Source organism: Salmo trutta, chromosome 37 (genome assembly GCF_901001165.1).
Source record: "Salmo trutta chromosome 37, fSalTru1.1, whole genome shotgun sequence".
Taxonomy (NCBI): domain Eukaryota; kingdom Metazoa; phylum Chordata; class Actinopteri; order Salmoniformes; family Salmonidae; genus Salmo; species Salmo trutta.
The window spans coordinates 9308227-9333444 of record NC_042993.1 but is presented as its reverse complement, the minus strand read 5'-3'; the positions used below and the strand labels follow the sequence as shown (position 1 = coordinate 9333444).

The 25218-nt window shown below is 45.8% G+C and overlaps 3 protein-coding genes across 8 annotated transcripts in view; all 3 read right to left on the bottom strand.

Annotated features, from left to right (window-relative positions):
- Window positions 1-87: 87 nt before the first annotated feature.
- Window positions 88-3467, bottom strand: emg1 (EMG1 N1-specific pseudouridine methyltransferase). The gene is made up of 5 exons (XM_029737547.1): window positions 3275-3467; window positions 2685-2786; window positions 2452-2593; window positions 2111-2319; window positions 88-710 (listed from the first exon to the last, which is right to left on the bottom strand). The coding sequence occupies exons 1-5, from the start codon at window positions 3422-3424 to the stop codon at window positions 597-599; spliced, it is 717 nt and encodes a 238-aa protein (XP_029593407.1). The 5' UTR covers window positions 3425-3467; the 3' UTR covers window positions 88-596.
- Window positions 3468-4949: 1482 nt separating this feature from the next.
- kel (Kell metallo-endopeptidase (Kell blood group)) lies at window positions 4950-12611 on the bottom strand. 4 transcript variants are annotated; one of them, XM_029737035.1, is made up of 17 exons: window positions 12087-12607; window positions 10752-11721; window positions 10474-10601; window positions 9930-10082; window positions 9701-9772; window positions 9396-9584; window positions 9083-9243; window positions 8810-8927; window positions 8603-8698; window positions 7659-7757; window positions 7486-7560; window positions 7226-7272; window positions 7001-7090; window positions 6811-6878; window positions 6414-6574; window positions 5583-5672; window positions 4950-5453 (listed from the first exon to the last, which is right to left on the bottom strand). In XM_029737035.1, the coding sequence occupies exons 1-17, from the start codon at window positions 12174-12176 to the stop codon at window positions 5307-5309; spliced, it is 2754 nt and encodes a 917-aa protein (XP_029592895.1). In that variant the 5' UTR covers window positions 12177-12607; the 3' UTR covers window positions 4950-5306. The 4 variants fall into 4 exon arrangements, with proteins under 4 accessions (XP_029592895.1, XP_029592893.1, XP_029592894.1 ...); XM_029737033.1 differs by having other exon boundaries at window positions 7226-7329; window positions 12087-12606; XM_029737034.1 differs by having other exon boundaries at window positions 7226-7329; window positions 10474-10598; window positions 12087-12606.
- A 1846-nt stretch (window positions 12612-14457) lies between these two features.
- LOC115177399 (zyxin) overlaps window positions 14458-25218 on the bottom strand; it is a 30340-nt gene continuing 19579 nt past the window's right edge. For 2 of the 3 annotated variants that reach the window (XM_029738136.1, XM_029738137.1), the window contains exons 4-9: window positions 23435-23527; window positions 21832-22392; window positions 21609-21750; window positions 20288-20457; window positions 19982-20160; window positions 18681-19878 (exon numbers count right to left, since the gene is read on the bottom strand). In XM_029738136.1, the coding sequence (XP_029593996.1) occupies window positions 18747-19878; window positions 19982-20160; window positions 20288-20457; window positions 21609-21750; window positions 21832-22392; window positions 23435-23527 (2277 nt within the window). In that variant the 3' untranslated portion in view covers window positions 18681-18746. Of the gene's footprint in view, window positions 17014-18680; window positions 19879-19981; window positions 20161-20287; window positions 20458-21608; window positions 21751-21831; window positions 22393-23434; window positions 23528-25218 lie in introns of those variants that run through there. The other variant, XM_029738138.1, reaches the window with a different exon arrangement.

The window sequence follows — 25218 nt, the reverse complement described above, 5'->3', positions numbered from 1 at the left end:
TCTTCACTGTATTTCTGATCAATTTGATGTTACTTAATGGACAAATCATTTGCTTTTCTTTCAAAAACAAGGACATTTCTAAGTGACCAAAGTTTTGAACAGTAGTGTATATTGAGTGATTATTTGACCAGTATTACATGAAAACATGATTTTTGTCCCCATCATGAGTTAAATTGTTTTGTTCTCTACTCTCCTACAGTTTCTTTGACAAGGAACAACAGAAACCAGAAGACAAACTATACAGATTATTTCCACTGTATAACCATGAGAACAATGATGCACTGGATGCATGTTTAAAAAAAAAAAAGTAGGAAGACCATATTCGGTGCCAAGTCCTTACAGATGGTGTATTCAAAACAGTATTCATTTCTTATTGAAACTCTGCCTTAATTGAGACATGTAAAATACCATATTTTACACACAATACATACACCCATAGTATCGTACAAATCCACAGGAGGTAATTGGTGAAATGGACCGTTTCTGTACAATGTTCCTTGACTGAACGTGACTGTCCGATCCATTTCTAGTCCCTGTAAGACAATGGTCATGTTCACAACCGTTTTAGCTGGAGCAGCAGTGCGCTGTCAACTTCATCACAACACACCCCAGACCTCCTCAAAGGCAGAGCACATCTTGGCACAGGTGAGGGCAGCAGAGAGAGGGTAGTTACTGATGGACACAGTCTTCTCTGTGTAGTCCACATTCACCTAAGACAGGAGAGGACAAGCAGAGCTCAAACCAATGCATAATCAATCAAATGTATTTATAAAGCCATTCTTACATCAGCTGATGTCAAAGTGCTGTACAGAAACCCAGCCCAAAACCCCAAAATAGCAAGCAATGCAGGTGTAGAAGCACGGTGGCTAGGAAAAACTCCCTAGAAAGGCCAGAACCTAGGAAGAAACCTAGAGAGGGGTTGCCAGTCCTCTTCTGGCTGTGCCGGGTGAAGATTATAACAGAACATGGCCAAAATGTTAAAATGTTCATAGATGACCAGCAGGGTCAAATAATAATAATTACAGTGGTTGTCGAGGGTGCAACAGGTCAGCACCTCAGGAGTAAATGTCAGTTGGCTTTTCATAGCCGATCATTCAGAGTATCTCTACCGCTCCTGCTGTCTGTAGAGAGTTGAAAACAGCAGGTCTGGGACAGATAGCACGTCTGGTGAACAGGTCAGGGTTCCAGCAGGTCTGGGACAGGTAGCACGACTGGTGGACAGGTCAGGGTTCCAGCAGGTCTGGGACAGATAGCACGTCCGGTGAACAGGTCAGGGTTCCAGCAGGTCTGGGACAGGTAGCACGTCCGGTGAACAGGTCAGGGTTCCAGCAGGTCTGGGACAGGTAGCATGTCCGGTGGACAGGTCAGGGTTCCAGCAGGTCTGGGACAGGAGGCACATCTTGTGAACAGGTCAAGGTTCCAGCAGGTCTGGGACAGATAGCACGTCCGGTGAACAGGTCAGGGTTCCAGCAGGTCTGGGACAGGTAGCACGTCCGGTGGACAGGTCAGGGTTCCAGCAGGTCTGGGCCAGATAGCACGTCCGGTGGATAGGTCAGGGTTCCAGCAGGTCTGGGACAGGTAGCACGTCCAGTGAACAGGTCAGGGTTCCAGCAGGTCTGGGCCAGATAGCACGTCCGGTGAACAGGTCAGGGTTCCAGCAGGTCAGGGTTCCAGCAGGTCAGGGTTCCAGCAGGTCTGGGACAGGTAGTACGTCTGGTGAACAGGTCAGGGTTCCAGCAGTTCTGGGACAGGTAGCACGTCTGGTGAACAGGTCAGGGTTCCAGCAGGACTGGGACAGGTAGCACGTCCGGTGAACAGGTCAGGGTTCCATAGCCGCAGGCAGAACAGTTCAAACTGGAGCAGCAGCACTTAATCATTTACCAAATTCCAGCTCCTTTTTTAATTGGTAGAGAATAAAATCAACCCCCAACATCTACATTTCTAACACACTACCTACATCAACAGTACCTGAATCAGCTTCTGCCCCAGAGAAGTGGGATGAAGATGCCCCTTAACACTGATCTAAGGTCTGTAATGAGGGAGGGTAAGTGAAGCTGATCCTGGATCGGTGCACACGGGCCGTTACCCTAGAGCCTAAAGCAAAACTTACCGCTCCGTGTGCGAATGCTCCAACCACTACAGCGGCGGGCCCCTCCTCTGGTACCACGGTGCGGGCACCCACTGCCTCCCCAGAGGAGAAGGAGGTACAAATACGGGGGCAGCCAGGGGGCAGGTGGTCTGACACAGGGTTCTTGATGAGCTTCAGCAGGCGCTGGGGGCCGTCAGCCGCCCTCACACTCAGCTTGTGCAGGAGCTGGACTAGGAGGAGACAGAGAAATACAAGTGGGATGAAATGAGAGGGAAATATACAGTACAATAGAGGGGTAGGAGAGAAGGATGGTAGGAGAGTGAAGGTATTTAGAGAATTTCAGCAGAACGTAGCAGGCTTACCCATGAGGCCACAGAAGCGGTTGAAGGTTCGGGGGATGCGTGTCTGTGGGTTGATCTCAATCAGGGCGTTCCTCTCTGTGTGGATGTAAACCTGCAGGAGACCTGCCCTGTTCAATGGACTGTCCATCAGCATCAACAAACACTGGGGAACAATTACAGGATATGGCTGGGTTAGAGGAGCGAAGAAGAAAGATGACTGGTATTCCAGGGTCAAAGTGAAAATGACAGCTTACCTGATGTGTAATGTCAGGTCGAATCTTCCCAGGGTCCCGTCCACTTTTGATGATCATGCCCTTGTGTTGGTCACAGTTCAGCAGTTCAAATGTCTTGCCAACCTGAGGGGAAAGAGTAGAACATGATTGACGTCCTTCATTGATTATGGTGCAACTTCCATGCCCACTATTTAGAACAGGGTTTTCCAAACTCGGTCCTGGGGGCACGTTTTGGTTTTTGCCCTAATTAAAGCTTGATGATGAGTTGGTTATTTAAAATCAGCTGTGTAGTGCTAGGGCAAAAACCAAAACGTGTACCCAGGGCCCCAGGACCGAGTTTGGGAAACCCTGCTTTAGGACATGCATCAGTGGGCCTGCAGGCAGGAGCCAACTAATAACAAATTGTTTCATTCATAGTCACAAAACACAGTTATCGTGCAGAATGCAATATTCATTTCACAAATCTACCAGGCAAGTCTGGTTGAACAGGAAGCTATCTAAATTGTTTATATCCAATAACGCAGGAAGTCAGAGACGCAGCTAGCGGTAACGTTAGTTTGTCAACACAGCAGTTGGATGGCGGAGGTGAATAGCAAAATACTCGTCTTTACCTTCACTGTTTCCAGCGTTGCCCCCTCTAAAATAACTACTAGTCGCCTTTCCGCCATGCGATCGTGCAGGCTACGCATATGTTTTGCTGGTTTGGGTTCATATTCGTCTAAATGCTCAAGACCACGCTTGTCACCACAGTGGGCTTCCATGTTGCTTCCGGATGGTAGTCGCCGGAATAACGCGTCATACTGATAGAGTTTTGCTAAGGTTCTACCCCTCATTTAAATAACTTGGCAGCACTATGGCGGCAGGTTGACGAAGACTGCATTTTCTGAGGTAACTGACCAAGACGTACCTCCAACAACAGATAAAAGCTCACATAATTCTGCCGAAAATCAATGACAGTTTATCTAAACCAGTGGCATATGGGCTTTTTAGGTGAGCGCTGATGCCGCCCTGTGATAAGCAGTGCGCACTTTGTCAAAAGGCAGGGACGCAAAAATATTGATCATGTCCATTCCCAGCCGCCTCTCCAGGGTGCGCCTCTCCAGGGTGCTGTTGGAGAGACATATAGCTGCAGCGCTCCACCAACATTCCGACAAAACATGAATCTAACATAAATCATGTAGCAGATATAGCATATGGTAGAAAGAGTATGTGGCCTTTTCTATAGCTTTCAGGCCGGAGATAAAATGTATGACAATGTAATTAGAAGGAAACCTTTTACATAAGGTTACTCCGATCAAATAGCCTAACCTAAATAGCGCCCAACCACTAGTCCTACCCGCTTGCCTGTCCACAGTTTTGACCTAGCTATTATAAACATGTTTTATAACAAACAAATGTTACATGTATACGTTATTACTCCATAAGAAATACAACTCCCTTCACATAAAAAAAATCAACTTTATTTTGTAGAATTATCAGCCTTATATCTATGACCGCACCTCTCTGATTCAGAGGGATTGGGTTAAATGCGCAAGACACATTTCAGTTGAATGCATTCAGTTTTAAAACTGACTAGGTATCCCCCTTTCCCTATTTATTTACATCCACACACTTCATACACACTTTTTCAACACTGTTTGTGTCTTTGGCACCATCTAAACTGGCAGACACACTCTCCCCTACAGTTAACAAAGGTAAGCAGACCAGAACCTACAAACGTAACTAATAGTATCCTTATGGATAACAAGGTGCTTGTTACATACTGCAGTTTGAAATAAAGCACAGACAATATGCATAGTTTTATCTCAGAACCCAGAAACAAATCTCCCATGCACAGGATGTCACAAGAGACTGGATGGATAAGCCTAATGAATAATCAACTATCCTGTCAGTTGCATTTGGATTTAGTGTTCTGTGCTATTGCCTTCTTAAAGATCTGACCCTTTTTTTTCTTCAATTTTTGCCTAAAATGACATACCCAAATCTAACTGCCTGTAGCTCAGGACCTGAAGCAAGGATATGCATATTCTTCATACCATTTGAAAGGAAACACTTTGAAGTTTGTGGAAATGTTCAATTAATGTAGGAGAATATAACACATTATATCTGGTAAAAGATAATACAAAGAAAAAAACATGACTTTTTTGTACCATTATCTTTCAAATGCAAGAGAAAGGCCATAATGTATTATTCCAGCCCAGGCTCAATTTTGATTTTGGCCACTAGATGGCAGCAGTGTATGTGCAAAGTTTTAGACTGATCCAATGAACCATTATATCTGTTCAAAATGTTGTTTCAAGACTGTCCAAATGTGCCTAATTGGTTTATTAATACATTTTCAAGTGTATAATTGTGCACTCTTCTCAAACAATAGTATAGTATTCTTTCACTGTAATAGCTACTGTAAATTGGAGTTAGTGCAGTTAGATTATCAATAATTTAAGCTTCCTGCCCATATCAGATATGTTTATGTCCTGGGATTTGTTGTTGTTGTGACTTACAACCTCATGCTAATCACATTAGCCTACATTAGCTCAACCGTCCCGCGGGGGGGACACTGATCCGTTAAAATCACAGTCTTCTGTGTTCATCAATGGCTCTGCATTTTTTGTTCGGTAGGAGATGTTACTGTAGATCTGTAGGTCAGCATGTCCCTAAGAGGTGCTGCTGGGGTTTGTTGGGGCAGGAGAGGGTCGTAGGGCAGAGGTCAGAGTGCCCACAGATGACAGTAACCAGAAAGGAAGGTTCAAAGGGCATGAACTCATGGTACGGGTCAGAGTCGCAGTTGATCTGAAAGAAGATAATATCAATACAATTATAGGACGGAAAACATCCATTAGTAGAACCTTCATATCCATGGTAAAGGGAACCTTTTAGACATCTGCAATTATTGTTCTTCTACTGTTCTGTTATTCTTACCTGAGTGAATGAAGTAAGGAACAGATGAGTGTGAGAGAGGCCTGAGAGAGAGGAGTCCCCAGGATACTTCTTCAAACTCTGATTGTAAGCCTGAGACACAGAGAGTAAAGGATAAAGAGGGAGAAATAAGTAGATAAAGCTTTGACAAACACAGTATGCCTCTGATACCAACCAAAACATAGTATGCCTCTGATACCAACCAAAACATAGTATGCCTCTGATACCAACCAAAACATAGTATGCCTCTGATACTAACCAAAACATAGTATGCCTCTGATACCAACCAAAACATAGTATGCCTCTGATATCAACCAAAACATAGTATGCCTCTGATATCAACCAAAACATAGTATGCCTCTGATACCAACCAAAACATAGTATGCCTCTGATACCAATCAAAATATAGTATGCTTCTGACACCAACCAAACATAGTATGCCTCTGATACCAACCAAAACATAGTATGCCTCTGACACCAACCAAAACATAGTATGCCTCTGACACCAACCAAAACATAGTATGCCTCTGATACCAACCAAAACATAGTATGCCTCTGATATCAACCAAAACATAGTATGCCTCTGATATCAACCAAAACATAGTATGCCTCTGATACCAACCAAAACATAGTATTCCTCTGACACCAACCAAAACATAGTATGCCTCTGACACCAACCAAAACATAGTATGCCTCTGATATCAACCAAAACATAGTATGCCTCTGACACCAACCAAAACATAGAATGCCTCTGATATCAACCAAAACAACTAAGATGCTGAAATTGAAATAGCCTAGATACCCTAGAATAGATTTGGAATCCCAAAAACGGACCTGTAGTGCAATCTGCAGAGCAGAGTACTGCACCCACATCTCCTGCTGCTGTGCCGATGACAGCGAGAACGCCTCCTCTCTCCCTGGTCCCTCTGTCATACTCAAGTACTGGTACCGCACACACTCTGCTATGGACCTGGGAGACATACTCTGAGAATGGACTAAAGCACAGGGTGAACAGTCAGGGCACACACACTCTGCAATAGACCTGGGAGACACACTCTGAGAATGGATTAAAGCACAGGTTAAACAGTCAGGGCACACACATGCATCATGTATAAACCTACTCACACCTATATACACACATAAATAAACGTGTGCAAAATGCAAACTCTGTACATCATTGAATTAACTGCATTACAATCATAGAGTAATTCATTGAGACTATTTGCCTTACTGTTGGGTAGAAGGAGATGGAGAATATCTTTGGCCATCAGAGACCCCAAAACCCCGAAGTTGACGGCCCTGACACAAAAACATGCAAATACTCAACAAAACACTCTGAGGAATGAGATTCTTTATCTCAATAAGACTACTTGGTTATTCATTGTTTATTATGTGATAGTAAAAATAGGAGTTTGGGTTACCTGGGATAGGTAGGGTGGAAGAGAGGCTGGACAAACATCCCCATGGGAAAGACTAGCTCATTGATGGAGAGAAATGGAGTGATGGACCAACTGGAGGAGAAGATGGAGAGACAGAGAGAGAGAGAGAGATAGAGAGAGAATCCTCAATTCTCATATTCACATATTAATAACACATATCTACCCAAACCAAATCACACAGACTTTTCATGACAACTGGGCTCTCACATATCATCTCCTTCAGTTTGGGAAAATAGTTTGCTTGATCTCTGGCGCTGGAGGGAGAGAGACTGGATGTAGTTGGAGAAATACTTGTGTTCGTCAATTGTCACCTATTAATTAAATAAATGGGGGAAAATTAACTACCAGTACGTATATAGTACAATGTATTATCATCACTGGTAATATGATTCATTAGTGATATTGATGAAGAAATCCTGTATCTTATTGGCAATGTAGACAAGTTCCACTACAATAAAATACTCTACTTTTGAATACAGTTGGTTGAGTTCAGCTTCACTGAAAACGTTTTTAGTTGAAAGTCTTGGAGTCAGAGACTGAATCTGGGAAAACACAGATTGTACATTTCAAGTGGACAATGAATACACAGTTGTTTTTAAATAAGGGTTCCAGTAAATTACATCCACTGTTGACCTTTTACCTTATTCAAAACAGACATGCGAGACTCCTCATCTCTCCACCTGAGATCAGGTAGTTTGGACTTGATGGAGGAATAGACATTCTGAATCAGCTCCTCTGCCTAGAGGAAACAGATAATACAATTTCAACACACTTATAATGTAATATCACATTTATGAAGTAGTTATCTTGTATTTTGTTGCTAAAAATAATATTTCTTGAAGTTTTTCACATTTGAAAATCATAAATACTGTAGTTCACATAAATACAATTCATCAATACATTTGAGTTCATAATTACATAACATGATTTACAGATGTAATAGTCTATGGGAGTTTTTGGAGCCATCTTATTTATTTTTGTTCCGTTTTGATTTAAAAAAAATCTAAATTGTGTTCGATCAAAACTTTTTTTTTTATAGTCATAATGCATCTTGTCTTCCAAATTTTACTGTTCACCTTAATTCTGTAGTAATGTCAATGCATATTATTGTCCACAATAATTCTTTAGTAATGTCATCAATGTGAGTATTGAAGACACCGTGAAAGACTTATACATACATCAAAAAATATACTTCTCATCAGAGCCCATATTTCTTTAGTTCTGTAGCAGTTCAGAGGGGTTGGATTAAATGCGGAAGACACATTTCAGTTGAATACATTCAGTTGGACAACTGACTAGGTATCCCCCTTTCCCTTTCACTAAAAGGTGTTCTAAACTCTCTTCCTCATGGCAATTAGGCATAGGACACAATTCACTTTTTCAATGTATATTTTGTTGCTGCTATTCTTCATCACACATTTCACACACTACATCCTCTTCTGTCTTTGCTTTCTCTATGCACACACACACACACACACACACACACACACACACACACACACACACACACACACACACACACACACACACACACACACACACACACACACACACACACACACACACACACACAGTGCCTCTCACCTCTGTGTATGCGGTGGTCTCTCTCAGTAGGTGTGTTAGTACCGTGTCAAACCCTTTCTCAGTCTGCAGAACACACTGCCTCCAGCGAGGGACATCCTGAGAGAGGCAAGCAGCAATGAAATACAAGTCCCAGACAATATAATCACTCCAAGCCAGTGTTATTCAACTACAAGAGCAAGCTGGGAAATGTAGTCCATATTCAGTTACCTCCTCTGTAGTCCCCAGAGCTAAGGAGAAATTCCTCTCTGTCTGAGTGAACCTGGAGTCCAGCGCGGGTATGACAGTGTGGAGGAGACTGAGGACCATGAAGGTGTGAAGAGGGCCACTAAACAGAGAGGTGGACAGGCACCAGACAAATGTGTACTGATTACTATACACCATGCTGTAAGTAACAGAGGTAGCTTGTGTGATGAGAAACCTTCATGAGAAACCTTCATGAGAAACCTTGTTATATTGGTTACTGTCTTTTGCATGACATACCTGCCACTCAATTCATGCTTATTCAGCCATTTGCCGATGATGCGGGACATGTGGACTATGTAAGGGAGGTTGTGCAGGAGGACGTGATCCGATTGGCTAACAGGGTGGGGATGGAAGGTGGTCTGTAGACAGCCCAGCCAATCAATGGCAGGGGCCAGGGTCTGTTCACAAAATAAGAAAGATGGATTCTGTATAGGGAAATACAGGTACACATGCACAATAGCTCTATGAGTTAGTGAAGGTTAGGGTAAAGGGAGAGAGAACTAGAGACACACACACACACTCACACATAAGTACATACACACACCCGCACCTGTAGCTCTTTGATGGTGATGCGCTGGTACAGTAACCCCTGCTGCAGGCGATGCGGCAGAGGAGAGGCAGCTACAGCCAGTTCAGAGGACAGAGAGATGAACAGGCCGATATGGAGACTGGTGCTGCTGGAGGGAGAGCCCAACAGGGACAGCAACCTCTGATACGAGGCCAGGAACAGACGCAGGATCTGGGGGGAAACGAGAGAAATAAAGAGCGGGAGCAAAGGGGATGAGAAACTTAATGCCAAATGTTTCCATCAACAGATAGATGATATACTGTAGAACAGATATAGACTTAGTGTACCTGCGTGTTAGCTTTGGACTTCTGAGTCTTGCTGCTCCATTCAGTAGGTATCTGAAAATCCGGCTGATCAATCTATAGAAAAAGAGTTTATGCTATAAATGTATAGTGGATGGGGAAGTTACCCTTTATGTAAAGCTCCAGTGAAAAGTGCTGTATGAATATAATCCATTACTGTATATACTGTAGAACATTAAGTATTTCACTGCCCCAGAACCCCAGTCTAACTGACCTGTATGTAACGCTTGTCTCCTTGAGTGTCATTAGGATCCTTGCCCACATAAACACTAAAGAATGGGAAGGTGCCATAGTCTCTCATCAGTAGAGACAGAGTGGAGTTGAAGTCTGTCTGGTTCCACTGGCCAGATACAGCCCAGCCACCCAGCTAGAGAGGGGGAGGGGAGGTGGAGGGGTAGAGAGAGAGGGAGAGAGAGAGAGAGTGATAGAGAGCGAGAGAGAGAGGAGAGGAGGGGTGGAGGGGTAGAGAGAGAGAGAGAGTGAGTGATAGAGAGAGAGAGGAGAGGAGTGGTGGAGGGGTAGAGAGAGAGAGAGAGAGTGATAGAGAGCGAGAGAGAGGAGAGGAGGGGTGGAGGGGTAGAGAGAGAAAGAGTGATAGAGAGTGATAGAGAGTGATAGAGAGCGTGAGAGAGAGGAGGGGTGGAGGGGTAGAGAGAGAGAGAGAGAGAGAGAGAGAGAGGGGGAAAGAGTTTTTACCATAATAGTAGATAAGGTGTAATCAGTCACCATACCCCACCAATCGATTCCAGGGATCTGACCTTGTGGACTAGCCTGAGGAAAGGTTCTGGCCCGGCGGTCTCTGTGGGGCCAGTGTCCATACAGGAACGGTAGAACATACAGGCCTTCTGCTTCGCTGAGTTACCTGGGCTGGAGCGGTCCTCAGCTTCTGACAGAGGAACATTATATCAACGTTTCATTGTGAGGATAAAAGGTCCTGTTATGGAAACGGTTTCAGCAGTTCTATTTAAATGATTGTCCCAAAGAACTGGTACAAAATCTACAGAGGATAAACAGAGCAACATTTTTAGATTCTCACCCAAAATCTCCCTCATTGTCAGCAGTAGTGCAGTCTGTCTGTCTGGCATTCTGTCTGCTGGAGCCTTTTCTATTATGTCTGTGCCTGTCTCTCTCTCCTTCCTCCCTCTTTCTCTCTCTTTCTCTGCCTGTGCTGCCCTGCTCTTGTGACCCTGTGGGTGTAGGGGGATGCCCTTGCCCCTCTGTCTCCCCCTGGTGGACAGAGACGCCCCTTCAGACCCACAGGGAAACAGGAAGTAGTCACAGGGCTGAGAGAAGGGGTCGACTGAGATGGAAAGACGGGCGGTCGCCCTCTGACAAGCCGGGGAGGTACATGGAGGAGAGGCTGGCGGTGTGCTCTCTGGTGGGCGGTGCTGCTGGGAGTAGTAGGCCAGGCCCAGTATGGAGGCGCAGAAGGAGGATGCCAGGAGGAAGAGAAGGAGTACGCGCTGACATGTCCACACCCAGGGCTTCACCTCCTCTTCAGACTGGGGCTGGGGCTCAGGGAGGGTATCAGGCTGGGGTAGGAGCTGGGGCTCAGGAAGGCTATCTGGCTGAGGCTGGGGTAGGGGCTGGGGCCAAGGCTGGGGAAGGGTATCAGGCTGGGGTAGGGGCTGGGGCCAAGGCTGGGGAAGGGTATCAGGCTGGGGTAGGGTCTGAGGCCAAGGCTGGGGAAGGGTATCAGGCTGGGGTAGGGTCTGAGGCTGGGGAAGGGTATCAGGCTGGGGTAGGGTCTGAGGCCAAGGCTGGGGAAGGGTATCAGGCTGGGGTAGGGTCTGAGGCTGGGGAAGGGTATCAGGCTGGGGTAGGGTATCAGGCTGGGGTAGGGTCTGAGGCCAAGGCTGGGGAAGGGTATCAGGCTGGGGAAGGGTATCATGCTGGGGAAGGATATCAGGCTGGGGTAGTGGCTGGGGCTCAGAGAGAGGGTGTAGTTGGGACTGGAGCTGAGGCTCAGAAAGGGTATTAGATGGGGGCTGCAGCTCACAGTCAATCTAAACCAAATTGAATGATAGTGAATTTCATATCAGGATTATCATGATACACATTTCTGCATCATTTAAGACTAATTTGACACAAAAGTCTTATAACCTATCTTGTCCTCTATATACATTTAATACCGCATTAAAAACAGGAAGACACTCCTCTATACAACTTGAAATGTATAGTATGAGGCGCAGGACAATTGAGAGCTTGCTCCAACACCCCCCCCCCCCCCCCCCCCCAAAAAAACCTGATGCAATAAGTAGAAAGTGTTGAGCCTGTGGCAGGCCAACATTGATTTGAAATCACCTAGGATCAGCATAAACTTCATAATAACATTTCATGAAATAATTAAAAGTCCTTCTGCAGGTTTTACCTGAGGCTCTGCTGGGGTTTCTGCCATACTCTGTTGTGTCTTGTTCTGTCTGTCTGGGTTTAGGTTGTTACAGCATCTGATGTTTCTCATTTCTCCCACACACGTAGCCTCTAGACCTCTATCTCTCCCTCCATCAGCCAGCTGTCATCTCAGCTCTCTATCTTCTTTCATCACCCACTTCTCTCCTCCTCCGACGTTCTGATAAACAGAGTTGACCTGGCAGCCTACCTCTCTCTCTGCTACATTATTAGGTGGCACTGTGGATCCATTTAGACTGTGACATGCACGTGGGTGTGTTTGATGTGTAGGAGGAATCCTCTTCAAACCACAACTCTAAAATGACTGAGTTTTAACTCAAACGTCATTCAAATGTAATTCATGAGAACATAATGTCCCTAAGCAACAGGTCGGTACAGAGCCAATAAAATCAGCAGAACTCTGAAACACAGAAAAAGTCAAAACGTTAAGAGGACACATTGTTACCCTGCATCGAGAGGACCAACATGTTCTCAAATGCAAAAACAGTGCACACACAGCCGTCTACCCGCGTCACTATCAGTGCAGCAGAGTGTCTGGTATGAATTGATAGAGAGAGCGAGGGTGTTCTAGAGGTCATCTGGCAATGGAACACGTCACTGATAGCATAGTGGAGGACACGTCATAAGGCCGCTGGGCCAGACGGATTACCAGGACGTGTACACCGAGCATGCGCTGACTAACTGGCAAAAATCTTCACTGACATTTTCAACCTCTCCCTGTCAGAGTCTGTAATACCAACATGTTTCAAGCAGACCACCCTAGTCCCTGTGCCCAAGAACACTAAGGTAACCTGCCTAAATGACTACCGACCCTGAGCACTGTAGCCATGAAATGCTTTGGAAGGCTGGTAATGGCTCACATCAACACCGCTATCCCAGAAACCCTAGACCCACTCCAATTTGCATACCGCACCAACAGATCCACAGATGATGCAATCTCTATTGCACTCCACACTGCCCTTTCCCACCTGGACAAAAGGAACACCTACATGAGAATGCTATTCATTGACTACAGCTCAGCGTTCAACACCATAGTGCCCTCAAAGCTCATCACCAAGCGAAGGACCCTGGGACTTAACAGCTCCCTCTGCAACTGGATCCTGGACTTCCAGACAGGCTGCCCCCAGGTGGTAAGGGTAGGTAACAACACATCTGCCACACTGATCATCAACATGGGGGCCCCTCAGGGGTGCGTGCTCAGTCCCCTCCTGTACTTCCTGTTCACTCATGACTGCATGGCCAGGCACAACTCCAACACCATCATTAAGTTTGCTGATGACACAACAGTGGCAGGCCTGATCACTGACAACGATGAGACAGCCTATAGGGAAGAGGTCAAAGGCCTGACCATGTGGTGCAAGGACAACAACCTCTCCCTCAATGTGATCAAGACAAAGGAGATGATTGTGGACTACAGGAAATAGAGGATCAAGCACGCCCCCATTCTCATCGACGGGACTGTAGTGGACGGGGCTGTTGGTGTCCACATCAACAACAAACTAACATGGTCCAAGCCCACCAAGACAGTCATAAAGATGGCACGACATAACCTATTCCCCCTCAGAAGACTGAAAATATTTGGCATGGGTCCTCAGATCCTCAAAAGATTTTACAGCTGCACCATCGAGAGCATCACTACCTGGTATGGCAACTGCTCGGCCTCCGACCGCAAGGCACTACAGAGGGTAGTGCATACGGCCCAGTACATCACCGGGGCCAAGCTTCCTGCCATCCAGGACCTCTATACCAGGCGGTGTCAGATGAAGGCCCTAAAATCGTCAAAGACTCCAGACACCCCATAGTCATAGACTGTTCTCTCTGCTACCACAAGGCAAGCAGTACCGGAGCGCCAAGTCTAGGTCCAAGAGGCTTCTAAACAGCTTCTACTTTGCACCCCCCACGCTGCTACTAGTTATTATCTATGCATAGCCACTTTAACAACCCTAACTGCATGTACATAATTATCTCAATTACCTCGACACTGGTGCCCCAGCACATTGACTCTGTACCGGTACCCCGTATATAGCCCCCTATTGTTATTTACTGCTGCTCTTAATTATTTGTTATCTTACTTTTTTCTTAACATTTGTTTACATTTTTTGCGGGTATTTTCTTAAAACTGCAATGTTGGTTAAGGGCTTGTAAATATGCATTTCACTGTAAGGTGAAATACCTGTTGTATTCGGCGCATGTGACAAATAACATTTGATTTGAGAGAGAGAAATACTGTATTTGATGTGAGAGAATGAGGACAATACTGAACAATAACTTCCAGGGATAAAGACCTTTAGTTATTGTAAATGCCAAACAGGCACAATAAAACCACACAGGACTTAGGCAATTAGCAGTTTTATTTTGAGAACAGTAAAATTAAAGAAGAAAAAGAATGACATGTACTGGTAATTAATGTTGGCATGTTTGGAACCGTAAACATACACACATTCACACAAACATAAGAGGAATTTATAAAAACTATATGAAAAGAACAAGGCGATCATCATTAAATAAATGAGCAAAGTGGTGTTTTTGAAGGCAACATCACACACCAATGGTCTGACAGTGATGACAAAGGCATGGTCACAAAGGTGGAATCATTTGTGCAAATAAAAAAACGAAAAACAACTGAGAATACTGAAGATGATACCGACGACCCAGATAACATGCATATTGAGTCGTATTTGGCCATATGGTTTAGGATGTTAGTTTGGTCATTAGGGTTAGTTTGGTCATTAGGGTTATGTTGCTATGCCAGACTGAGGAATGTGGAAGGATGGGTGTTCGGTGCCAAACCAGTCTGAACAGGAGAGGAATACTAGGGTGGAAATGGAAACTCACCAAGTTTCACAGAAAAATCACAGAAAATAAAAGTACTTATTAATGAAATACAGTATGGTAAGATTACAAGCAGAGTAAATATAACTGATATCAAGACATAAATGAACACTAAGCGGAATAATGGAAACAGTGGTATTCATTGGAGTATTATGAGAAAGGAAGAGGAACAATATACTGTGTAAAGCACACAAAAAATATGATTAAAAACTGAAGTGAATTCCACAAAAACAAAAGGCAATGAATTTAAAAAGTGTGATGCATTTGAGTGACCGCTGGATGTGAAATGTGTTACCAACACCTTGAACTGTATTGGTTTGATCTACATGCTGCTGCTAGTCAATGACCTACTATACTCTACTGGAAAACAGACTGGCCATTTGATCTGTTGCATGTTTATAATACTTAAAACCCTGATTCAGAATCACTTCTATTATGTTATTTGGAGAGCTGCAGATGCCCAAAAATACTAAGCATTTGTAAATGCAGGTGTATAGTGCAAAAATCTATAAGTTTACCTTTTGGTGAATTAAATTAATGAGAGGTAATATCTCTATACCTATGTTACTCATTAGATATCTTAACTCACCTGCACACTAGATAAGTATGCGTTCAAGAGCGCTTCATTGAGGATGATAGGATTATACTGTACTGTAGGTCCTGGAAGTTACCCTCCATCCCCTTTGAATTATGATTAGGGATGGGGCAGGGTAATCTGATCCTAGCAGTTAAGAGCAACTTCTGCCTGGAGCGTAGATTCTGTTCTAAGCCATGTGGTCCTCTTTAAACTACAGCACTCTAATTATTTAACATGAGGAGATCATAGGAATGGAATCTGTGCTTGGCAAACTTTTGACCTTTGTTCTTGGTAGTGTCTAATCATGATCTTAAATCTTCTATTCTTTTGACATGGTCATTTTGATCATATTGTACCCTCATTCTGTGTTTGATAAATTGGTGAGAGTAACTAACAGTGATCTGTAGCTATGCATGCCTATAAAGCAACAAACGCACACAACAAAAACAAACGAGAGCGACATTCACATATTTTTGTTTGTTTAATTGCACTCAGTTTTTAGCCCTGGAGGAACTACATTTCCCACAGCACACTGCTCTGCTACATCGTGTCTGATGGGATATGTAGTTCTCTAGAAAGCACTCGCTAAAGGCAGATTAAGCAACTTGTATGTTTGCAGGCACTACAACTCCCAAAGTGCTTCAGGTGCCACCAGCCCACCAGAGCTCAGCCCTATGGGAGGTGCAGGGGAACATGAATTAGTCCACCTTAAACTTTTGTTCAACTCCTCATGCACTGGGGTCAGGGGGTTACACTAAACTCCTGGGAAAAGTTGCCAGTAGGCACAGATCTAAGATCTAACCATAATCAGTAAGGGGGATTGAAAAACTGACCCAAGATCAGCATTTAGGGGCAACCTCACCTTACTGTTAATATGTCTCAAATACTCAGAAATACTTCCACTCTTTTCCTTCCGTACCACTAAAAAGTGAAAGACAAATCAAAGTTGTATGGCTGAAACCTTCTCAACATGTTTTCCTATCAGTGGAGAGAGAAGAGGAGAGGAAACCATCTTTGACTGTTGGGACACAGCCCATGACTAAGCTATACGTGTGCAAGTCATGCTGGGAATTTTAGCGTAAACAAAAAATGGCCTTGATAACACTGGTATTAACACAAGGGGAGAAGGGGAGGAGGAATGGAGTTTCTCAGTGCAGTACATTACCTCTGGACTGAGAGGGAGAATAAGCAGAAAGAGGAGAGACATAATGACACATCTGCATGCAAACATACTCGCTTTCACTCATGAACTCACACACACAGCGCACAAGTAAAGCCCTGTTGCAAAGACAGAATGGTGGAAGCTGAATGGATCCTGTGTCTTGGATTTGGTTCAAAGTTCGACTTGAATAACAGATGTGTCCACCAATCACTGCATAGCCTTGGCCCGCTGGGTGTGGCACTTCATGCACAGGATCCTGCCGTCCAATGGGTAGCAGCCGTCTGCGTCCGCCTCTATGGAGAGGGGACGGGAACAATCCTGCAACCAGGAAGAGAGACTTCAGGATGTGCAGAAGGTCACTGGAAAACATTTACATCCAAAACACTCAGGGACACCATTCAAACTGTTAAGATATTTAACCATCTCATACATCTGGCACTTTCTTTACAGTGCCTTGCAAAAGTATTCATCCCCGTGGCGTTTTTTCCTATTTTGTTGCATTACAACCTGTAATTTAAATGGATTTTTATTTGGATTTCATGTAATGGACATAAACAAAATAGTCCCCAGAAAAATTACTTGTTTCAAAAAATTCTATAAAGTAAAAAACTGAAAAGTGGTGCATGCGCATGTATTCACCCCCTTCACTATGAAGCCCCTAAATAAGATCTGGTGCAACCAATTACCTTCAGAAGTCACATAATTAGTTAAATAAAGTCCACCTGTGTGCAATCTAAGTGTCACATGATCAGTCACATGATCGATAGATATATACACACACACACACACACACACACACACACACACACACACACACCTGTTCTGAAAGGCCCCAGAGTCTGCAACACCAGTAAGCAAGGGGCACCACCAAGCAAGCAGCACTATGAAGACCAAGGAGCTCTCCAAACAGGTCAGGGACAAAGTTGTGGAGAAGTACAGATCAGGTTTGGGTTATAAAAAATATCAGAAACTTTGAACATCCCACAGAGCACCATTAAATCCATTATTAAAAAATGGAAAGAATATGGCACCACAACAAACCTGCCAAGAGAGGGCCGCCCACCAAAACTCACGGACCAGGCAAGGAGGGCATTAATCAGAGAGGCAACAAAGAGACCAAAGATAACCCTGAAGGAGCTGCAAAGCTCCACAGCGGAGATGGGAGTATCTGTCCATAGGACCACTTTATGCCGTACACTCCACAGAGCTGGGCTTTACAGAAGAGTGGCCAGAAAAAAGCCATTGCTTAAAGTGTTCACCAAAAAGCATTTGGGAGACTCCCCAAACATATGGAAGAAGGTACTCTGGTCAGATGAGACAAAAATTGAGCTTTTTGGCCATCAAGATAAACGCTATGTCTGGAGCAAACCCAACAACGCTCATCACCCCGAGAACGCTCATCACCCCGAGAACGCTCATCACCCCGAGAACGCTCATCACCCCGAGAACGCTCATCACCCCGAGAACACCATCCCCACAGTGAAGCATGGATGGCAGCATCATGCTGTGGGGATGTTTTTCATCAGCAGGGACTGGGAAACTGGTCAGAATTGAAGGAATGATGGATGGCGCTAAATACAGGGAAATTCTTGAGGGAAACATGTTTCAGTCTTTCAGAGATTTGAGACTGGGACGGAGGTTCACCGTCCAGCAGGACAATGATCCTAAGCATACTGCTAAAGCAACACAAGATCTTCATGGGGAAACATTTAAATGTCTTGGAACGGTCTAGTCAAAGCCCAGAGCTCAATCCAATTGGAAATATGTGGTATGACTTAAAGATTGCTGTACACCAGCGGAACCCATCCAACTTGAAGGAGCTGGAGCAGTTTTGCCTTGGAAGAATGGGCAAAAATCCCAGTGGCTAGATGTGCCAAGCTTATAGAGACATACCCCAAGAGACTTGCAGCTGTAATTGCTGCAAAAGGTTGCTCTACAAAGTATTGACTTTGGGGGGGTGAATAGTTATGCACACCCAATTTCAGTTTTTTTGTCTTATTTCTTGCATCTTCAAAGTGGTAGGCATGTTGTGTGAATCAAATGATACAACTTTAATTCCAGGTAAGGCAACAAAATAGGAAAAATGCCAAGGGGGTGAATACTTTCGCAAGCCACTGTATGTGTTTATAGTACTTTAGATGTAGCAGGTCTGTTGTCCTTACCTCACAGCGGTAGTACTTTAGATGTAGCAGGTCTGTTGTCCTTACCTCACAGCGGTAGTACTTTAGATGTAGCAGGTCTGTTGTCCTTACCTCACAGCGGTAGTACTTTAGATGTAGCAGGTCTGTTGTCCTTACCTCACAGCGGTAGTACTTTAGATGTAGCAGGTCTGTTGTCCTTACCTCACAGCGGTAGTACTTTAGATGTAGCAGGTCTGTTGTCCTTACCTCACAGCGGTAGTACTTTAGATGTAGCAGGTCTGTTGTCCTTACCTCACAGCGGTAGTACTTTAGATGTAGCAGGTCTGTTGTCCTTACCTCACAGCGGTAGTACTTTAGATGTAGCAGGTCTGTTGTCCTTACCTCACAGCGGTAGTACTTTAGATGTAGCAGGTCTGTTGTCCTTACCTCACAGCGGTAGTACTTTAGATGTAGCAGGTCTGTTGTCCTTACCTCACAGCGGTAGTACTTTAGATGTAGCAGGTCTGTTGTCCTTACCTCACAGCGGTAGTACTTTAGATGTAGCAGGTCTGTTGTCCTTACCTCACAGCGGTAGCACTTTAGATGTAGCAGGTCTGTTGTCCTTACCTCACAGCGGTAGTACTTTAGATGTAGCAGGTCTGTTGTCCTTACCTCACAGCGGTAGTACTTTAGATGTAGCAGGTCTGTTGTCCTTACCTCACAGCGGTAGCACTTTAGATGTAGCAGGTCTGTTGTCCTTACCTCACAGCGGTAGTACTTTAGATGTAGCAGGTCTGTTGTCCTTACCTCACAGCGGTAGTACTTTAGATGTAGCAGGTCTGTTGTCCTTACCTCACAGCGGTAGCACTTTAGATGTAGCAGGTCTGTTGTCCTTACCTCACAGCGGTAGTACTTTAGATGTAGCAGGTCTGTTGTCCTTACCTCACAGCGGTAGCACTTGAGGTGGAAGTTCTTGTCGAGGGCCACGACTCTGACGGTCTCTTGACTGCCGGCGTCAGGAACTATGGGCTCATTACAGCTCACACACAGGGGAGAGAAACGCCTACAGGCAGGGGGACAGAGAGGACATTAGCCCTGTACCACACACACACACACACACTACCTGAGAGAGACAGAGAGAAAAAAAAGGAGATGAGAGGCCGTACCTGTGGTAGTCTGGGACACAGTATGGGTTGTTGTTGTCGTCGGTGATGAAGGGCGCCCCCTCCAGGCTGCAGGCGCAGGTGCAGCAGCGGAAACAGTGGGCATGGAAACACTGGCCCACCGCCTTCAACACACGGTCTGTAATACGCTCCCCGCACCGAGAACACACCGCCAGAGAACTCTGTAGAGACACACAGACAGGAGGGTGGGAGAGAGAGCAAACAAGTTACATATATTTGTGTGTGAGAGAGTTAATTAATTACTGTAAGCTTTTTGTGCATGCAATTGCTGTGTGTGTGTGTACTCACAATGTAGCAGTCCTCACACTGTGGCGTCCCGTCCTTGTCGTAGAACTGCATGCCCTGCAGGGGGCGATGGCAGCTCATGCAGCAGAAACAGTCAGAGTGGAAGAGTTTGTTCATAGCTCTCACTGCAGGCTGGGAACGAGACAGAGCCTCACCACACTTCCCACATACCTCTGAGAGAGAGAGAGAGGGAGTGGAGAGAGAGAGAGGGAGGGAGATAGAAAGGGAGAGAGGGGACAAAGAGAGAGGGGAAAATAGTTGGTTGACGCTGACAGAGGCAGAGCCCAGTCAGTCTTATTCCACACAGTCATTAAGTCATTACCACAGACACACTGGTCTAGCACCAATGAGAGAGAGAGGAGGGAGAAGGCTCCTTACTGCCTAATTACACTGATCAATCATTTTGATGAAAGGCCAATCAACACCCCAGTCCAGTCTACTAGAACTACAGCCCAGTCTACTAGAACTACAGCCCAGTCAACTAGAACTACAGCCCAGTCTACTAGAACTACAGCCCAGTCAACTAGAACTACAGCCCAGTCAACTAGAACTACAGCCCAGTCAACTAGAACTACAGCCCAGTCTACTAGAACTACAGCCCAGTCAACTAGAACTACAGCCCAGTCTACTAGAACTACAGCCCAGTCTACTAGAACTACAGCCCAGTCTATTAGAACTACAGCCCAGTCAACTAGAACTACAGCCCAGTCAACTAGAACTACAGCCCAGTCAACTAGAACTACAGCCCAGTCTACTAGAACTACAGCCCAGTCAACTAGAACTACAGCCCAGTCAACTAGAACTACAGCCCAGTCAACTAGAACTACAGCCCAGTCTACTAGAACTACAGCCCAGTCTACTAGAACTACAGCCCAGTCTACTAGAACTACAGCCCAGTCAACTAGAACTACAGCCCAGTCAATCAGAACTACAGCCCAGTCAATCAGCACCACAGCCCAGTCAATCAGCACCACAGCCCAGTCAATCAGCACCACAGCCCAGTCAATCAGAATCAATAGCATACTGAGATAGTGTTGTCAGGCAGTATGAAACAATGAACTAGTGTAGGTGATGAACGGAGGGTGTGTGTGTACCTGTAGGTGCTGAACGGAGGGTGTGTGTGTACCTGTAGGTGCTGAGGTGATGAACGGAGGGTGTGTGTGTACCTGTAGGTGCTGAGGTGATGAACGGAGGGTGTGTGTGTACCTGTAGGTGCTGAGGTGATGAACGGAGGGTGTGTGTGTACCTGTAGGTGCTGAGGTGATGAACGGAGGGTGTGTGTGTACCTGTAGGTGCTGAGGAGATGAACGGAGGGTGTGTGTACCTGTAGGTGCTGAGGTGATGACGGGAGCGTGTGTGTCCATGTCTTTGATGAATGCATTGGTCATTCTCTCCAGCTCCTCCACCTCCCTCATGGAGAGAGGAACACCTCCACCTGGGACAGAGACAGGCCCAGGGGGCGAGGGCTGGGGGACAGAAAACACACACATTTAACAGGGGGAGTACTAAACACACACACACTCACCCCAAGGGGTCTCCTAACATACCTTTGATGAAGGGGGGGATTTCATTGGCTGGCTGTAAGAAGAAGGTGGTGATGTCATCGCTTTGGGCTGAGGAGGGGGCACGGGAGCTGGAGGGGGCGGGCTCACAGTCATCTGAGAATCAATGGAAGACGGCTTTGAGTGATTGAAGGCTGGGGGAGCCACTTTGTTGGCTGGAGGGGCGGGAGGAGCGGCAGGAGGAGGAGGGAAGGAGCTGGCTGCAGGGGAAGGTTTAGGAGCAACACCAAATGGAGCCGGTGCGTGGTTCTGGTTCTTCAGCCCCACAGGGGGCACGAACGTCCCCGTTTTCATGCCCCCAAAAGCCTTAGGAGCCACGACTGGGGCCTTAGCAAATGGCTGTGGGGCAGGAGCTGGGGCGGATGTAGCGTTATTGGCTTGTCGGTGTGTCGTTCGGAGTTTGAGCTCCTCGGCCCAGGGAGCGGGAGGGGGCTTGTCTCCCATCTCTGGAGGGGGGAGGAAGGAGAGGTTGGGCTTGGGAGCAGTGGGGGGAGGACCTGCAGGCTTGGGGGCAGGAGGAGGAGGAGCTGAGTACTGACTGGGCAACTGGTGAGACAAGATCAGACAAGAAAACATTACAGGCTATATGTACTGAAGAATTGAAGAGAACTATGAGACAACACACAACAACAAGCTGTTGTATGGCCTCAAACCTACTTTTAGACTAAAAACATTAGGAACCGAGTGCCCCTCCAGCTATTTTGGAAGTTTTCCAGTTGAAAATACAATGTTCTATACAGTACTATTTAAAACATTCTAAACAATCCACCCTACTTAACAATCCGGCTGTGGTTGTAGGAACGGTGAAAACGGCTAATAGTATCATTCAAGTACAGTATTCAAACATTTTAAAAGGTTGCAGGTAGTGATTTTCTATCGTATCAAATGTTCAACTTCCACAAAGCACAGGCTCTGAGTCATACAGGGGAACTTGAGCTCATCAGTAGTAATCTGTCTCTGACATTTTTATCAAGAGCTTGTGCCAACATTTCTCTGTTCTGATCCAGTTCCTCCCAGGAGGATAAAACACTCTCCATTTATGGCTGTTTCCCCGCTGGCTTGGCCCCACACACACACGGTCCTTGGCCTCTCTTTCTGTTTGCATCTCCATCTTTCTTTATATACATCATTCAGTGCGAGTTTCTCTGCATCACTCACTTCCTCTGTTTTTGTACATCACTCTCTCATTGTCTGTCTGTGTGCAGTTACTAACAGCTTACTCATCTCAGAGCCATCAACCTGAACAGACACAAAACAACCTGGCATCTGGCCAATTGGTTTCTCCTAACCTGCTCTCTCTCCCCCTCTTTCTCGCTACCTTGGAGGCCCCTTTATTCAAACTTCTATGAGTCAACGTCTCCCCCCCCTCCCCCCTCCTCCATTTATTCCCCTCCACATCTCATCTTTATTTCTTTATTCTCAGTCCCAAGTCTTTCCTACTCTCTCTCTCTCTGTGTATCATGCTGTGTCTACTGCAGTCTTTTGTTACAGTCAGTTTCCCTGTTGGTTTACTGACGTTGTGTGCTTCTATGAAGCTCTACAGTACACGACGCTCTACAGTATATGAAATACTTGTCCTTCTCTGTACCTTGGGGTTGAAGGGTCCTCTGGTCTCCATCTCAGACAGCAGGTCAGTCAGAGAGTCCAGCTGTTTGTCAAAACTAGTCTGCTTTGCCAGATGCTGTGGGAGTGAGAAAGAAGGGGGGAGGGAGAGAGAGAGAGGATGATGGTTTGAATCTTGACTTGAAATATGTAGCAAACTCCAACTGCCACCTAAATGATACAATTGTGTCAATGGGGAATGTGCACAGAAGTGTACTGATAGGACAGAATGTAACTGATTTGCATGGATCAGAACTTAAGCACTCAGATCACGTTAGGCAATAGACTTCCACATCAGCTTACTGGGGACATCCACCATGGTAGTAGATGTGTGGATGAGAGTTCTGGCCATCATCCAACACATCAGCTTACTGGGGACATCCACCATGGTAGTAGATGTGTGGATGAGAGTTCTGGCCGTCATCCAACACATCAGCTTACTGGGGACATCCACCATGGTAGTAGATGTGTGGATGAGAGTTCTGGCCGTCATCCAACACATCAGCTTACTGGGGACATCCACCATGGTAGTAGATGTGTGGATGAGAGTTCTGGCCATCATCCAACACATCAGCTTACTGGGGACATCCACCATGGTAGTAGATGTGTGGATGAGAGTTCTGGCCGTCATCCAACACATCAGCTTACTGGGGACATCCACCATGGTAGTAGATGTGTGGATGAGAGTTCTGGCCGTCATCCAACACATCAGCTTACTGGGGACATCCACCATGGTAGTAGATGTGTGGATGAGAGTTCTGGCCGTCATCCAACACATCAGCTTACTGGGGACATCCACCATGGTAGTAGATGTGTGGATGAGAGTTCTGGCCGTCATCCAACACATCAGCTTACTGGGGACATCCACCATGGTAGTAGATGTGTGGATGAGAGTTCTGGCCGTCATCCAACACATCAGCTTACTGGGGACATCCACCATGGTAGTAGATGTGTGGATGAGAGTTCTGGCCGTCATCCAACACATCAGCTTACTGGGGACATCCACCATGGTAGTAGATGTGTGGATGAGAGTTCTGGCCGTCATCCAACACATCAGCTTACTGGGGACATCCACCATGGTAGTAGATGTGTGGATGAGAGTTCTGGCCGTCATCCAACACATCAGCTTACTGGGGACATCCACCATGGTAGTAGATGTGTGGATGAGAGTTCTGGCCGTCATCCAACACATCAGCTTACTGGGGACATCCACCATGGTAGTAGATGTGTGGATGAGAGTTCTGGCCGTCATCCAACACATCAGCTTACTGGGGACATCCACCATGGTAGTAGATGTGTGGATGAGAGTTCTGGCCGTCATCCAACACATCAGCTTACTGGGGACATCCACCATGGTAGTAGATGTGTGGATGAGAGTTCTGGCCGTCATCCAACACATCAGCTTACTGGGGACATCCACCATGGTAGTAGATGTGTGGATGAGAGTTCTGGCCGTCATCCAACACATCAGCTTACTGGGGACATCCACCATGGTAGTAGATGTGTGGATGAGAGTTCTGGCCGTCATCCAACACATCAGCTTACTGGGGACATCCACCATGGTAGTAGATGTGTGGATGAGAGTTCTGGCCGTCATCCAACACATCAGCTTACTGGGGACATCCACCATGGTAGTAGATGTGTGGATGAGAGTTCTGGCCGTCATCCAACACATCAGCTTACTGGGGACATCCACCATGGTAGTAGATGTGTGGATGAGAGTTCTGGCCGTCATCCAACACATCAGCTTACTGGGGACATCCACCATGG

Bases quoted from the DNA above. Each gene is read 5' to 3' on its own strand.
- emg1 (XM_029737547.1), bottom strand. From the start codon at position 3,424: ATGGAAGCCCACTGTGGTGACAAGCGTGGTCTTGAGCATTTAGACGAA. The intron at 2,320-2,451 runs GTAAGCCTGCTA...GTCTCCTCCTAG, and splicing joins CCGCTTCTGTGGCCTCATGG to TCCAGCTCCTGCACAAGCTG. The intron at 711-2,110 runs GTAAGTTTTGCT...CTCCTGTCTTAG, and splicing joins GAGCATTCGCACACGGAGCG to GTGAATGTGGACTACACAGA.
- kel (XM_029737033.1), bottom strand. From the start codon at position 12,176: ATGAGAAACATCAGATGCTGTAACAACCTAAACCCAGACAGACAGAAC. The intron at 7,330-7,485 runs GTAGAGTATTTT...TTTAATTAATAG, and splicing joins TCAACCAACTGTATTCAAAA to GTGACAATTGACGAACACAA. The intron at 7,091-7,225 runs GTGAGAGCCCAG...CTTCTCCTCCAG, and splicing joins CAAACTGAAGGAGATGATAT to TTGGTCCATCACTCCATTTC.